The sequence below is a fragment of the Gracilinanus agilis genome, chromosome 5, assembly GCF_016433145.1.
Source record: "Gracilinanus agilis isolate LMUSP501 chromosome 5, AgileGrace, whole genome shotgun sequence".
NCBI lineage: Eukaryota > Metazoa > Chordata > Mammalia > Didelphimorphia > Didelphidae > Gracilinanus > Gracilinanus agilis.
The window spans coordinates 305489285-305505611 of NC_058134.1; the positions used below are offsets into that span (position 1 = coordinate 305489285).

The 16327-nt window shown below is 40.5% G+C and overlaps 1 protein-coding gene across 5 annotated transcripts in view; it reads right to left on the reverse strand.

Annotated features, from left to right (window-relative positions):
• Positions 1 to 320: 320 nt before the first annotated feature.
• The window catches only part of MLC1 (modulator of VRAC current 1), a 40271-nt gene continuing 24264 nt past the window's right edge, over positions 321 to 16327 (reverse strand). For 4 of the 5 annotated variants that reach the window (XM_044677726.1, XM_044677728.1, XM_044677727.1 and 1 more), the window contains 4 exons: positions 15977 to 16033; positions 5133 to 5255; positions 3203 to 3370; positions 321 to 395 (listed from right to left, as the gene is read on the reverse strand). In XM_044677726.1, the coding sequence (XP_044533661.1) occupies positions 321 to 395; positions 3203 to 3370; positions 5133 to 5255; positions 15977 to 16033 (423 nt within the window). The remainder of the gene's footprint in view (positions 396 to 3202; positions 3371 to 5132; positions 5256 to 15976; positions 16034 to 16327) is intronic. The other variant, XM_044677725.1, reaches the window with a different exon arrangement.

Below are 16327 nucleotides of genomic sequence, written 5' to 3' on the forward strand. Positions count from 1 at the left end.
TAACAATGGGTTGGATACAGTAAGATAATTCTCAAGTTCCAATAACCATATTTTCAAGACCAGCTTAGAAGCAGGGTATTCCAAAACAAATAGAATGATGAAATATCTGCCTCACTCAAGACACAACTACAATAATAGATCCTATACTATGTAGCTTCATCCTCACCATCCCATCTGCATGGCAAGCCTCATGATACACATGCCACGTAAGTACAAAGAATACGACATATTAGGTAGAGAGAGACACGGCCCAGCAAAATCTCAAATGAAGCCATCACCCACCCCCCACCCCACCCCCAGGCCCTCCACGTAGTTCCCGGTCACTGGGCCATCTGCACCACAACCGCTTTCCAGGCTTTGTCTTTGTCAAATTCCTTCAGTGTGTTATTGGATACCTAAAAAGCAAAATAATCCAAAATTATTTCACTGACTTTACTGTATTTGAAACTGAAAAGAAATTTTTAAAAGTAAAGTTTTACTCCTTAAATTACCCCCAAAACCCAACTATGAAGGAATGTTTTGCTATTTTAACTTAATGAAAATGTGTTCTTTTCCTCTAAGGAAAAGGCAGAGAAGAAAAATCAGGCCCTTGGACGATTATGTCTAGCCACGGAGTTTCCTAATGTTCTTGTGAATAAAAATTCTACTCGAATCTCCTACCACATGTGTTCTTACCTCTCATCTTTCCTACCCATCTCAAAATTACAAGCCAGCTCCATCTCTAAGTGCAACACCATCCTGGATCCCCGATTTTTGTTACTATTTCAAATGAAAGGCAAGTGCAGAAGAAAGCAGGCAGGGTCTCAAGTATCACCTCAACTGGGCGAATTTCAGAAAATCAGCTTATCGTCAGCCATCACCCTATCTCTCCCTTCCTTTCTCAGCTGGATCTTGTGAGAAAGCAGCCCACGCTTGACTTGCTGCCTATCCTTCCTCTCTTTTATACACTCTTTTGATCTTACCACTGTTGAACCCATTCTTTCCAAACTTACCAAGGATCTTTTAATTGCTCAATCTAATGACTTCTTTTCAACACTGATCCTTTATGAGCTCTCTGTAGCATCCGTCAGTGCTGACCAGCTTCTACTAGACATGTATGTCCTCCTCTCCTCCCTGGGTTCTCATGATATCCATTTGTTTCTCCTCCTTCCCCCAAGACCACAATCTGAATCTCCTTTGTTAGATCTTCATATATGTCATGCCTGCTCACCAGAGGTGCCCCCCCCACTCCTGACCCACCACCCCAAGCCTCTGTCCTGGACCCTCTTCTCTTTCCTCTCTAACTCCCTCTTGGAACTCTCACAGGTTCAAGGATCAGCTCAGTGTAGATGATTTCTTGCTCCATTTATCTAACCCTCATCGCTCTCCCCTGAATTCCAGGCAGGCCTACCTCACAAAATGCCTATTGAACCATTTGAATGTGATATCCTGTAGGAATCTCCAGCTCAGCAGTTCCAAAATTAAACCCATCATCTTTCCCCCAGACTTCTCCTATCTGAACTTCCTATTTATGTGGCGGGGACTATCATCCCTTCCATTTATCCAGATTCACCATGTCAGTGCCATCCTAGATTCCTGGTAGGTACCTTTTACACATAACTAATCACCAAATCTTGATGGTTTTTTTTTTCTGATTCCCCTTCTCTCCATTCACATGGCCACTCCTCTAGCTCAGGCCTTCATTACTTCTTGTTTGGATTCTTACTACAGACTTTAAAAAAAAATCTTTACCTTCCAGTTTAGAATCTTCTAAGGCAAAAGAGAGGTAAGGGCCAGGCAACTAGGATTAAGTGACTTACACAGGTCACACCGGAAGTGTCTGAGGGCAAATCCGAACCCGGGACCTTTCATCTCTCTATCCACTGAACCACCTAGCCACCTAGTACAATAGGCTTCCAATTGTTTTCTCCCTACTTCAATCAATCCTCCAAATGCCAAAAGGATTTTTCATTTTCATACATACATAATTTTTAAGTCAATTACACGTAATAAATGTCCACACGTTTTCCTAATTTATATGATCAAAATTACCTCCCTCTCCTTCCCCTTCCCAGTGCTAGCAGGTGAATCAATCTGTGTTATACATGTATTATCATGCAAAACTTATGTCCTTATTGTTCATTTTTGTGAGTAATCTTGTAAAACCCAAACCTCAAAACAAAAACCCAAATAAACAATTGCAAGATTGTCTGCTTTCATCAACATTCCGACTCCAACGGTTCTTTCTCTGGGAGTGGATCGAATTCTTTGCCCTAAATCCCTCAGAATTGTTCTGGATCACTGTATTGCTGAGCAGCTGATCATCTCACAATATTGCTATTACTGTGTTCAGGGTTGTCCTGGTTCTGCTTATTTCACTGCACATCCGTTCATGAAGGTCTTTCCAGCTCTTTCTGAGATCATCCTGTTCATCACTCCTTACAGCACAATAGTATTCTATTACCATCATATACTACAATTTGTTCAGCCATTCCCCAGTTGAGGGACATCCCAAAGGGATTTTTCTAAAGCATGGGTCTATGTCATCCCCTACACAATAAATTCTAATGGCTTCTTAATATTTCCAGGATTGAATATTCAAATCTAAAGTCCTCTTACTTTGAAAAGTTCTTCCTAACCTTCCTGTCCTTCCAATTGTACATTCTACTCCTTTTCATAGGAGTCAAGTCAAAGGGGTCTTCTTGCTGTGCCTCCCCCATGATGTTCCAACTCTGGTCTCCATGTCTTTGCTCCGAATGTTCCCAGTGATTAGAATTACTCCCCCCCTCTTTACTCCTCTCTCCATCTTAACTTCTGTGGATTCTTTGAAGACTCAGTTCAAGCCAGTATCACCTGCCCCAGGAGGCTGTTTCTGGTCTCCTGGCTGTTAGCAGAATCCCTGAAAAGGTCACTTCCCACATATTCTGGATTTCCCTTATGGGTTCTGGCTTAGGAAGGTTGTTTTTCCTATTAGAATGCAAACTCTTAGATGGCAGGAACTCTTGGTTTTTGCTTTGTAGCAACACAGCCCAGGGCTTGTCTCACAGTAAGTGTTTAATACCTACTCATTGATTAATTAAAAAAAAACACAACAGTTCTATTTCATAGAGGCAGCAAGGGGAAGAACATTTTTCATTACAAATAAGAGAATTAGAAATACTTTATGATACGTATCCTGACTCCATTACCGAGAAGATGCTGGAAGGAAACGGAGAACACTCACCTCTCCAGTTTTGTAGTCTTGTTTATTCATCTGGGAAGTGGCCCAAGATGAGTCATGCTGTTTCATCTTTATTTTAAAACTAATGCATTGTATGACAGTGCCAGTGGTGAGGAAAGCCTGGATCAGCAGCATCAGCATTAGGAGTAACAGAAGAACATCATAAGATTGCTGAAATACATATGGCAAAGAAGAGATGTTAAGTGATAAAATCTAGGAAGCTATGCAATTATCCTTAAAGGAGAGTACATCCTGGATTCTGCTCTATAAAACTCTTATTTTCTCTGGCATTGTCAGGTGTATGGCTTTGGGCATTGGGGTTTATCTCCGTCACTTTTCAAATGAAGGCACTGGATTCTATAATCTCTAGTGTCACATCCAGAATTAGATAATCCTGTGGTTTCAGGGGTCAGCACACAAAAATGTTCTCTTGACTCAGGAGACTGTGGTCCAGCAAAGCCACAAGAAACAATTAGCCAATAGCTAACCAGCTGACCAGTCCATAGACCAAAGAGAAGAGGTGGGCTCATAAGATCATGGATCGAAAGCTCAGAAGGGATGGCAGAGGCTGTTTTATCCAACTCCCATCCTAGTTCATTTTTCATCCATACTAAGCTATTATGTCTTATGTAAACTTTACATTTAAAATAATCTCTAGGGGTGTCAAAGTGGCTCAGGGGATAGAGAGCCAGGCCTAGAGATGGGAGGTCCTGGGTTCAAATTTAGCCTCCTAGCTGTGTGACACCAGGCAAGTCACTTAACCCCCAATACCTAGCCCTTACTGCTGTTCTGCCTAGGAACCAATACACATAGTATAGACAGAACATAAAGGTTTTTAAAAAATAAAATAAAATAACCCGATTCCCACTCTACCCATCCTCCCTCATTTCCCCTCCCCAGTGGATAAATTCCTTGATCTTCCTCAGAACTCACAAAATATTTGATTGCTTAACTCTAATCTATTTTAATAGCTGTATTACAGCTATCCGTTTTATACTCGGGAAGCCCCATGCTATCAAATGAGATGACGTTGGTAAAGTACTTGGCCAACTTTGGGATGTTCTATAAAATCCAAGAAGTTGTTTTATGTCAGAGGTCAGCCACGTATGGCTCTCGAGCCATATCTGGCTCTTTTGAGGGCCAGATATGGCTCTTTCTGCAGGAGCCATGAAGTCCATTTTTTTTTTCAGGCTCTGTTACAGGAGCGCATTGTGAGCACTGGACGGCTCTCACGAAATGACATTTTAAAAAAGGTGGCGTTTATGGCTCTCACGGCCAAAAAGGTTGCCGACCCCTGTTTTAAGTGTTGTGACAGCAGTATGGTGCAGTCCACTTTGTACCTCTCTCTACAAACAGTAGGCATTTAATAAATGCCTCCTGATTTAATGAATCATTGTTTAAAAATGATGCTGTTTCTCAAAGAAGAAAGTTAAACTATTCACCCACGTAAGACCAAATCTTGAGGTTCTAACTCTCACACCCTTCAGCCTGACAGAAAAGGGACAAAAGAGGGGAATGCCAACTGCTAAGGGACAATTGGGCTGAGTAGGGGAGATACCCTAAGGCTGGTAGAGCTAGGAATTGGGCCGGCCATCCTGAAAGGTATTCTCATAGTCACTCAACTGTGTGCTTTCTCTGGCTCAATAGTATCAGTACTGGACAGGTCCCAAAGGCATCAAAGAGATAGAGACAGTCTTTATTGACACAAGAAGGTTCATAGCAGCATTTTTTGTTGTAGGCAGTAAGTGGAAACAAAGCAGGATTGGCTGAACAATCATTTTTAGTGAGTGAAAAGGAATATTATCATCATGCTGTAAGAAATAAGGAATATGACAGTTTGAGAGAAACCCATCCATTGCATTTTGTAAGCACTGTGCATAGCAAAAATGCCTCTTTTGATATTTCCTCAAAAGTGAATGAATTACATACGTACTTTGATTGCTGGTGGGTAATCTTTAAAGATGGCCACAATTTTCATTATGCTGAAAGATAAATACCCAGAAGCCGTGAACAATAACGGAGAAGTCACGCTGCTTATTGCAATCAGTACTTCCACCTATTCAAAGTAAGACAAAGACATTGAATTTTCAGGTCAGCCTTCTCTCTGCCCATGAAAGGGCATGGTAGGACTTCTGTTGAAGAAGCAGGAGCCACTGCTGGCACCGACCACCCCACCCATACACAGCCCCCCTTTCCTTTACTCTATCTTCCAAAAGACAAGGCTGATATTTTTCATGTCAGTGTACTAGGAAATGAGAGAAAACCCAATTTCATCAAAATTTCTCACTAACATTTTGGATCAGTAGTCTAAACAAGTTCTCACTTGTGGAAGTAGTTTGGGGGCTTGTTGCATAGCCTTTCAGAGATTCACCTCTATCAATTTAACTAAGTGGCCTAGCCCATACTCAAGCCTTTCTAGCTTGGTAAAACTTGCCACGAGGTATTCTCTACTGGCATTGCATTCAAGAATCAGGACCACTGGGGGCAGCTGAGTGGCTCAATGGATTGAGAACTAGGCCTAGAAATGGGAGGTCCTGAGTTCAAATTTGGCCTCAGATACTTCCTAGCCATGTGACCCTGGGCAAGTCATTTAACCCCCATTGCCTAGCCCTTACCGCTCTTCTGCCTTGGAACCAATACACAGTATTGATTCTAAGACAGAAGGTAAGGGTTCTAGTTAAAAAAAAAAAAAAAGAATCAGGACCACTGCTGTGCCAGGTTGGGGCATCAGAGGTCTTTTGAAGGAATACCAAAACAGGCTTCAAATATCACAAATAAAGACAAATTTCAGTGAACTCAATGCAGAAAATATTTATTAAGCTATCTGCTTCTTTATAAAGAACTTCAAATAAAAAAGAAGCTAACATTTTTACTGGAATGCTACCTTAAAAATTCGACTCCGGCAAGGTTCTCCCAATACACATGTAGCAAGATGGTCCCATCAAAGGTCAGACAACATGGCAGGCGGGTGACAAGATGAGCCTCCTCACTCCTTCCGGCACTTCCAGAACATTTGTGTCTAGGAAAATCTGTACATCCTGACAACTCTCACCCCTGGTCCATCAGGACGTGCATCTTGAATGAATACTACCATGGACTATGAACGAGGCCCCGAATAGAACACAGTGAAGACAGAGACTAGATGACAGGTGGGAATGAGCACTCTGCCTCTGATGATCCTAGGCTTCTCTAAAGAACCAAATCCCCATCTTTTTAACACCAGCCGCCTTCTCGTGATCCTACCTAGTTAAAATCAGCAAACACCTTATTCAGAGAAGAATTAAAGTAACCAGCAGTAGAGATAAGCATAATCACCCAAATCAGGCCATAGCGTATTAGGAATGATGAATTCCATGCAGAAATATAAAAAAGATCATCCAAGTCTAGAAAAGAAGTGGACCAGGCATTTGACAAAAGTCAAAGACAAAACATGGGCAGCCTGCATATCACATTGGTACTCGTACAAGTCAGGTCAACAGATATTTATTAAATTCCTACTCTGTGCCAGATACTACATACTAAGCGGTGAGGAAGTAACACAAGACAAAAACGAATCTAATCTCAAGGAATTCTCAGTGTATTGGGAGAGACAACATGGCAGGAACTAGATGCTGGAGGAAATGGAATCCTCTCAGAGGGAATCTGGTAGAGATGATGAGGGAAAGCATTCCAAGTATGGGAGACAGTCAATGAAATGCCAAAAGCCAAGAGATGGAATGTCTTATTCATGGAACAGCAAGGAGACTAGTGTCAGTCCATTGGAGAAAGAGAGACAGAGAGAGACAGAAAGAGATAGAAAGACACAGAGAGAAACAGACAGAGAGGAAGGGAAGAGAAAGAGGAGAAGAAGGAGGAGGAGGAAGAGGGATGGAGGGATAGAGAATAAGACAGAAACAGAGATAGAGAGAAACAAAGACACACAGAAACAAAGTCTCTAAGTGTTGGATGGAGTATTGGAGGCAAGGCATAAGGTATAAGAAGAATGGAAGTGGGGGAGGCTATGAAGGGCATCGAATGCCAAGCAGAGGATTTTATTTTTGTCTCTGAAGGCAAGAGAGGCATTAGAGTTTATTGAGTAATGTAAATATTAAAATTAATATACGATAACTATTACATTTTATAAAGTTTATTAATAATAACTAAAGTAAAAAAAAAAACCTAGCTAATCCAGCCACGGTTGTGAGAAAAAAGAGAAAAAGGGAGGAGTTACAGAACTATATAAACAGTAATATAAAGATGCACGTAAACGAAAAGGGAAAAAGGAAGTTGGGGACAAAGAAAGAATTCTGGGAGATGGAGTCTAATGGTACAAAATTTCCATGATCATGCCTATGCCTTAGGAAGATTAATTTGCCACCTGGTGGATGAGCCTGGAGAGAGACTTGAAGCAGGGAAATCAACCAGTAGACTATTACAATATAGTCCAAGGGTGAGGTGATGAGGGTCTGCACCAAGGTGGTGGCAGTGTCAAAGGAGAGAAAGAGAAATACATGGTGAATAGTACTTAAAGTAAGAGAGGTCACTGCGAGATGGTATGAGAGGGAGAACCTAGAAATGGCAAAGAACAAGGAATATTCAGACTTCCACCCTCAACAAGTGAGTGGAAAGTTATGACTGAAAGGGTAACCAGGGCTGGAAATGATGGCCAGGGAAGCCCTCTCCCTCATCCTCAAAAAACCATGACCTGATCCTTCCATCCCCATTAACTAACTATATCAGCTTATATTTTTCCTGCCTACAGTAGGTACCTCCATTTCCACTCCTTTTACTCTCTTCGTAACTCTCTATAATCTGGCTTCTGACCTCATCATTCAACCCAAACCGCCCTCTCCAAGGTTACCGATGATTTCTTAATTGCTGGATTCAAAGGTCTTTTTCTTTTTTAAGTCCTCATTCTTGACTTCTTTGCAGCTTTTGACATTGCTGATCAATCACTCTTTTGCTTAATATTCTCTTCTCTCTAGGGATACTGCTCTCTCCTGGTTTCCCTCTAGGCCATCTTCTCATCTTTGCTAGAACTTCATCCAAGTAACATCCACTAGCTCCATAGGACTGTGTCCCATAGGGCGGTGTCCTGGGCCCTCTTCCCTTCTCTGTCTATATAACTTAATTTGGTGATTTCATTAACTCCTTTGGATTCAATTACCATCTCCATGCTAATGATTCTCAAATCTACTTAATCTCTGCCTAACCTCTCTGTTGACGTCCAATTTCACATCTCTAATTGCTAATTAGACATCTCAAACTGGAAGCCCAAGAGCCATCCTAAATGCAACATGTCTAAAACAGAACTCATCATCTTTCCCCCCTAGATACTCTCTCCTTTCTACCTTCCCTATTACTCTAGAGCAGTGACGGGCAAACTTTTTAAAAAGGGGCCAAAGGAAAGAAAATGCTCCTCTGTCAGTCTGTTTCTAAGGCAACTCTTTCAAAGTTTCATTGTATTGTATCCTACTCGTTGTATTCCTCAGATTAGGAATAATGCCTCGAGGGGGATAGAACAGTTGGGGGGGGGGAACCACATCTGGCCAGAGGGCCGTAGTTTGCCCATCACTGATCTAGAAGGTACCACTATCCTCCTAGTCCCCCATTCACCACACAAGAGATTTTCCTAAAGTGTTGGTCACCTCCTTACTTAATAAACTCCAATATTGCCTCTAGGAGAAAATACAAAATGCCCCCTTTGGCATTCAGAGCCCTCTATAAGCTAGTGTCCCATCCTTTGCAGCAGTCTTCTTACACCTTATTCCCCAATATGTGTTCTTTGATCCAGGGATACTGGTTTCCTGATCGTTCTAGGAACAAGACTCTCCACCTTTTGACTCCACACATCATCTCTGACAGTCCTCCAAGCCTGTAAAGCCTTCCTTTACCGGGGGGTCTTTCCCAATTCCTCTTCATTCTAGTGCCTTCTGTCTGTTGATTATTTTCCATGTTGCCTTTATTAACTTGTTTGTTTGCATGTTGTCTCTCCTATCAGATTGTGAGCTCTTCAAGGGCCTCTCCGTGTAGTTATGCTTAGCACAAGCAGGCATTTGATGCTTCTCGACCGACTATCTGGCTGAATATTATCTGGAGGGAGCCAAGTCTCATGGCAGCAGTGAGAAAGGAAAAAGTTTAAGATGAAAGCAAGTTTGTTACCTAAGGAAGGAGCAGGTTAGCATGTTGGTTAGAAGGGGAATGCTGTGGGGTTTGGGACGAGGAAGATGGGACCATTAACATCAAAAGGCCAAGGAGAAGCTTCTTTTCCTTCCTGCCTCTCCCCACACTCTGCCCATGGAGGAAAGAAGAAAGAACAAGGACAACAATTGTGGAGGGCGAGAAAGCACAGATATACACGATTGGAGAATATATGTGCCCCCCTGAAATCATCAACCAATTCAGTTGTTGGCATCTAAAACTCTCCCTTGACCATCAAGGAAAAGCAATATGTCCACAACTAAGATACTGAAGCATTGAAAGAACGAGTAATGAGTAGAACATAAATATTTGTTTGAAAAATGCAAACAAAAGTTCTACACAAATAAGGAAAGCACTGTGTTCCACAAAGGAGTCTAGAAAAACGTCAATAATAAATAGTGCTTTGTGACGCCCCCCCCCCATGAAACAACATTTACCAAGGAGGTCAAACATAACAAGGGTATAGACATTTGACCTCCTTTCCAGATATAGGGACTTAATTTCATCAGCAGACTGCGGTAGCATGGGCCTCAGAGCTGAGGAGAACCTTAAGGGTCATCTAGTACAACTCCTCCTCTTTTCAGATGAATAAAATGAGAGAGAGTGACTTTCTTAAGGTCACAGGAGTAAAGATTAACAAAGTTGGGATTTATGGCCAGGACCTATGACTATGGGCCCAACACTGGCTCTTTGTACTCTATCACTCAGCCTCTAGATGTAGAGAGCTACTAGAGAATCTAGGCATCATCCAATCTGCACATTTTATAGATGAGGGTGAGAGGGAATGTATAACTGGACCAAGGTTACATATATACGAGAATGGGGACTCAAAACCAAATCTATTATAACTACAAACCTTAAAAAGCGTGAATAGGAGAATTAACATTTCCAGGCTTAAAGTATATTATAAAGTCGTAATCATCAAAACCACTTAGTATTGGTTAAAAAATAGAAAAGTAGCTTAATGGAACGGTCTAAGAATCAAGAACAACTGAACCAAAATCTGGTGTTTAATAAAAACCAAAAATATAAATGACCTAAGAAAGAACTCCCTGTTTTAAAAAACTACTAGGATAACTGGGAATCAGTCTAGCAGAAAATTATGCTTAGACTAACATTTTATACTACATTTCAAAATGGATAGATACATCCCTTGAATATCTAAGATTACACTATAAAATAAATGAGGAGAAAAGCAGATTATGTAACTTTCATAGCTCTGAGGATAATAGGTGAATTCTTAACCAAATGAGGGAAAGCAGTTAATTACAAAAGCTAACATAGGTCATTTTGACGATACAAAAATGAAAAGCTTTTGCACAAGCAGCATTAACACTCTGGATAAAGAAAGCATTCTACTGCAAACAATCTATGTATGCCATATGTCAGATGAGCTGCTGACATGGCATATTACAGACACAGAGACAACTAACAAAAATCTATGCATTCCAAAGCTGTTCCCAAATTGATATTTGGTTGAAGAATGAGAATAAACAGGGCCAGGAGTAGCACTGGCCCCTTCTCAGCTCAGCAGGCCTGGTGCTGTTCCTTTTAGGTTTTCTTGGTGTCATAATTAAAATTGTAGATGCCAAATGTAATGGTTAAAAATTTGGTTTGACAAAAATAATAATGGTTAAAAAAAAGAATTGTTGCAGTCACCATTTATAAAAGTTAAAGTTAAACTATGAGTCAGTAGGCTGTTTAGTAGCTTTATTTATAGCAAGTTAGAGATATCAAAGTGGGATATATATAGGAAGGAGGTAGAAAATATCACCTAGCTAAAAATACCCTAAGTCCTAATCCTAGAGCCTCCAGACCACAAATGCAAATCCAAATGCAAATCTCATCAGAATCCAAAGTCTGGATTAGGAAGCTGAAATCCAAAGAGCCAAAGACACTGAAAAAAACATGAGAACCTTCTGCGCACACAAGACCAAGATTGCCAAGAATCCCACCAGAGCTCACACTCCCTAGGCTAAAGGCCGCCAAGGATGAAAAGCCAAGAATTCCTCCAAGAATCAAGATTCTAAATCTCTCTCAGGTTCCTGCTTATATACAGTTTTCTCCACCCATCAGCTCTCCTCATCACATCTCAGAAATCAATCACAGCCTTTCAATTTGCCTAGCATTGCTTGTGGGGCAGGGGGAAGGGGACAGTACTTGTGGCCTTTTAGGGTGTGAACTTTCTTTGTTAATTACTTACTAAGTGTTAAGTAGGGATACTTTAAGTTCTTGGTTGATTGACTTAAAATAGACAAAGGGAATAAAAATTCCCTTTCACAATCCCCCCCATTCTATTAGGAGACAAACCTGTTGAAATCTTCCAGATTTACATGCCTAGTCTCCCCAGCGAATCATTTCAGGTATCCAGCTTATACCTCTCTTTTAGCTAAAGGTGTATACAATACTGCACTTTCTAAGGGGAAATTACAATAGTTGGAAATAAGAGGGAAATAAAAGAGGAAAAGAGAAAAACCAACAATTGGTAGGCACATTGACAAAAAGCCAATTAGGGTGCAATCCCCTTTGGTATAAGAGTTTACATTCAAAATAAATGTGTTCAACCCCCTTGAGTTCGGTTCATTATATTCTGAAGTTCACTCTGGATCTTTGATGCAGTGTATGGCTTCTGCAGGCTTCTTTATGGCACCTTCTTCAAAAAAGATCCACTTTCTTGATTTGGGGTGTTGGCAAGTTTCTTTTCATTAAATTTCTCTAAAAAAATTTTAAGCCTTGGATTTTAGGATAATTATGCAATCATCCCTGAAGAGGGTGTTGACCAACGCCAAGGTCAACCCAGGATATATGCCTGAGTTATGGGGTATATGAATCAATTGTCAAAAGAAAACCAAAAACTTAAAAAACCCAAATAGAAGAGAAAAAATTAAATTTTGGGAAAAATGTATCAAAATCTTATTTAGATAAAATCATGAGCAGAAAAGAATAAACTCATAACAAGTCCTTGAATCACTAGCAAAGTTCAATTAAAGTGATTTATGTCCCACAAGTCTGCAGGATAACTGCAGCAATATAGCACTTACCCCCCAGTGGCAGCCAGGACTACAAAAAATTGCCATACTATAAGAGAGAAAAAGGAGTAGGTTCTGAGGTAAAGGGAAAATATGTTATCCCCTGGTCTGATTTTTCCTTTCAATCTCAGGGATAGGGGAGCCAAAAAGGCAGCCAAACTAAGGTACTTGTTGGAATGTGGCACAGGGGGAGTCTGACACTGTCAAATAGCAGTTTCCTTGAACCTCAAACAAGTCCTTTGTCTTGGCACAGATTCTCATCAATCCCACGGGGATTGTTGGTCTCCTTGACCTTGTGCTTCTTGGCACTGTAGAGTGGCTCTTTTGTGATCCTTTCTTCTGGAATCAGCCACAATTATTAGTAGAAGTCCCATAATATTTAACAATCAATGGCAAGTTTCCCTAGTCTAAAGCTTTTGGGTATTCATTGATATTAGGGCTAATGGATATTGTAAACTTATCCTTCAAAATGAAAAATATGAATACTGATTCCATGTACTTCAAGTACAAAAAATAAGAAGAAAAAAATTCAAATACCCTATTTCAAATAAAAAGAAAAATAATAAAATTTTAAAAATCAAAAATTCATAGTTCATATTCCATGACAATATGTCAGCCCAGGGGAGTGCAGCCTCGTGGCATTTTAGGGCATGAACTTTCTTTGTTAGTGACTAAGTGTTAAATAGGGATACTTTAAGTTCTTGATTGATTAACTTAAAATAGACAAAAGGAATAAATATTCCTTTTCAAATTGGCCTGGTTCTTTCTAGGGCCTCATGCATTGACATCTTATCCAGAAGTAGGCCTATGCCTTAGGAGTTAACTTGGCAGCTATGTAGAAGATATGCTGAAAAAGGAGGAGGCTACTCTAATAGCCCAAGTCAAAAGAGATATGAGCCTAAACTAAGGGAGATGAGAAACATGAGACATTTCTGTTGTACAGAGACAACGGACACAACGGACAAGTCTCGGCACCTGAGAGGATGGGGGATGGAAGCAAAAGAAAAATATAAAGACTGACTCTAACACTACAAAAACAGAAATTAGTAGAAAGAGAACATTGCCACCCAAAGGACTGGGGGTGTCTGGAAGAGGAATGAGGAAGGAAGTAGACTATTCTATAACAAAGTAAGTCCTGCATGAGGCACCTTATATTTCAGATAACTACTCCCTAGCTCAGATCTTATCACCTCTCCCCTGGACCACTGCAAAAGCCGCCTCCGTGGTGCCTTTGCAGAGACTGTTCTCCATGTCTGGAATGTTCTCTGACTTTACCTCTACCTCTTAAAACACCTGATTGACTTCAGATCTCAGCCTAATTGTTACCACCTTGATGAAGCCTTTCCTGATCCATCTAGCTGCTCTTAAAGCTTTCTCCCCAAATTGCCTTGTATGTATTTTATATGTATGCATATATTATCTCCTCCTCTAGAACTGAAGCTCTTTGAGGGATGAGACATTTTCTTCTCAGTGTCCAACTTAATGCTTGGCATAAAATACAAGTCTTCAGAGGTCAGCTTTCAAAGAGAAATGGCCATCAAGAGTGCATTCCTAGGATTCCTTGGTTGGCCCAAAAGAGAAAAGAGCTTTTGACAAAGTCTCTCACATCCTCCTCATGAATGAGAGGCACAGGCCAGGAACAAATAGAATGGGGATCTCTCTGTCTTTAGCTTTGGTCAGCCTATCCACAGCATTCCCTAAAATGAAATTTGCCTGTACTTCTATGACTGCCCTTCAAATACATGAGGACAGCTTATTGTGCCCCAGTTAAGTCTTCTCTCCTCCAGGCTAAATATTCTCAGTTCCTTCATCTCTTCCTCATATGACTTGAACATAAAGGCTTTTGCTTCCTTGGGTACTTTTCTCTGGATATTATCCAATTTGTCAGTGTCCACTCTGAACAGTCATGACAGTCATGACTTCAATGACAGAACAACAAGAATACGTCCTCGCTATCCCCTCCCACCTCCACCATTTTGAAAGCGGGGCAACCTTACTCATTTTACAGAGAAGGAAACGATCTCAGAAAGGTGACCTATCTTGTGCTACATCACAGATCTAGTAAGTGGTGAGTCTAAGATCAGAACAAAGTCTTTGGGGATCTAATCTACATTCTAATGTCCCCTCACATATAGAATGGATGTCATTGTATGGCTCAAAGAGAGACAGACATCTTTAGCCTCTTCTCCTCCCACCCTTCTTGAAGTAAGGCCAATTCCTACAAGGAGGGGAAACAAGAGGTTGGAGTTAAAAGAATAACCCCTATGTTCTTCTCAAAAAGAGTCCCCTCTTTTTTTATTGGACTAGAATTATATCTGCTCCCTTAAATACTGTTAGTTTTCAAATTCAAGCTAAACTTCTATTTGCTATTCATTAATGGAGAAAAGAAGACCCCAAGATTTCTGTTCAAGGCTTGACTCCCCACCAAATACCAATTCTACAGTGAATATGCAACATGGAAGATAGCATTTATCTAATTAAAAAAGCAAAACAGAAATCAAAGGAAGTATTCATAAGAGAATCAAAATCAGATAACATAGATTAATGGTGCTCTCCCATTGGGAGAAAGGCTAATTCAGCTCAACCAAGAGAGAGTCTCAGATCTTACACAAAAGGGACATTTTTCAAAATCTCGAATGCAGCAAGTTAGGGATAGGGACATGATAGAGACTGCCAGTTCCTCTCATGCTAGCTTCTTCCCAGAGTTTTATTCTCCATTCAGGAACCTGAAGTAAGATTAGCACCATCCATCTTCTTCTCTCTTGAATATAGAAGTCAAAAGTGCTAGAAGAGACTGCAGAGCCTGAAGAGACTCAAGAGGCTGTAGAGACTACAGCTCTCCTGTCTCCCACTCTCACCAACCCTATCACATCGCTCACCCAAAAGCAGGAGAGAGTTCCATACCAATTGGCTTTGGGATTCAGGTTACTTTAAGTTCTTTATAGAGAATGCCTGCATCTTTTAGATATTTTGCATAGTGTCTAAAAATGCAACCATATATAAATAAGCCACAACTGCATCTTTTGATTAGAATGTCAAAGAGGTATTACTGCATTTGGACTGTTTAGGCTCAAAGAGAAAAATTTACAAGGACATCAGGAAAAACTTCCTAACAAAAAGTTGTCCAAAAGGGCATTGGATGAGTTAGGACAGTGATTGCGAGCCTTTTAAAGACGGCATCCTGTGCCTGGCCCCTACAGACAGGGGAGGGACAAAGTACTCCCATTGAGCTGCTGGGCAGAGAGGAATGGATGATGTGAGAAATGTCCTCAGGTGTGTTAGGAGAGGGGAGGGGAGCAGCTTGGCCAGAGACCCTCTGCCTTTCTAGTAACAAACTCTGGCGAGCAACAGTGCATGTACCCACAGAGAAGGCTAAACCAATCAGTCAATATGTGACAGCTTTTCTTGACAACTCAGTCAGAACCCTGCCATATAATTCAGCTCTGAATGAAAGACATACTAGAATTCAACAAACATTTATTGATTGACTCTACTTATATGAGACAGTCACAGAGAGACAGAGAGAGTCAGTCTCCATGAAAAGAGGCAAGATCAAATCTTTACTTACCAAGCATTTACTTGGATATTCAGCTGCTACATGACTGGCAATGGCGCTTGGAAAACACTGGGGAAAAAAAAAAGCAAAAGACACATTTTTCTGATAGAATACATTTTTATATTAGCTCCATTAAAGAACTACTACTGAATGTTATTTTCCACAATGAATACCAAACAAGAATATACCACGTATTCCAATATTAAAAATAAAAATTTTTATAGAAATGTTTGCATAGTAAACATAAAGAGACATATGTCTGAGTATCTCATGCATCAACTGTGGAAGAAAATTACAGTTCATTAAGAAGTGTGAATATTAGTTTCAAAAATGCAATTCTGGATGTTTGGATGTTAAAAAAAA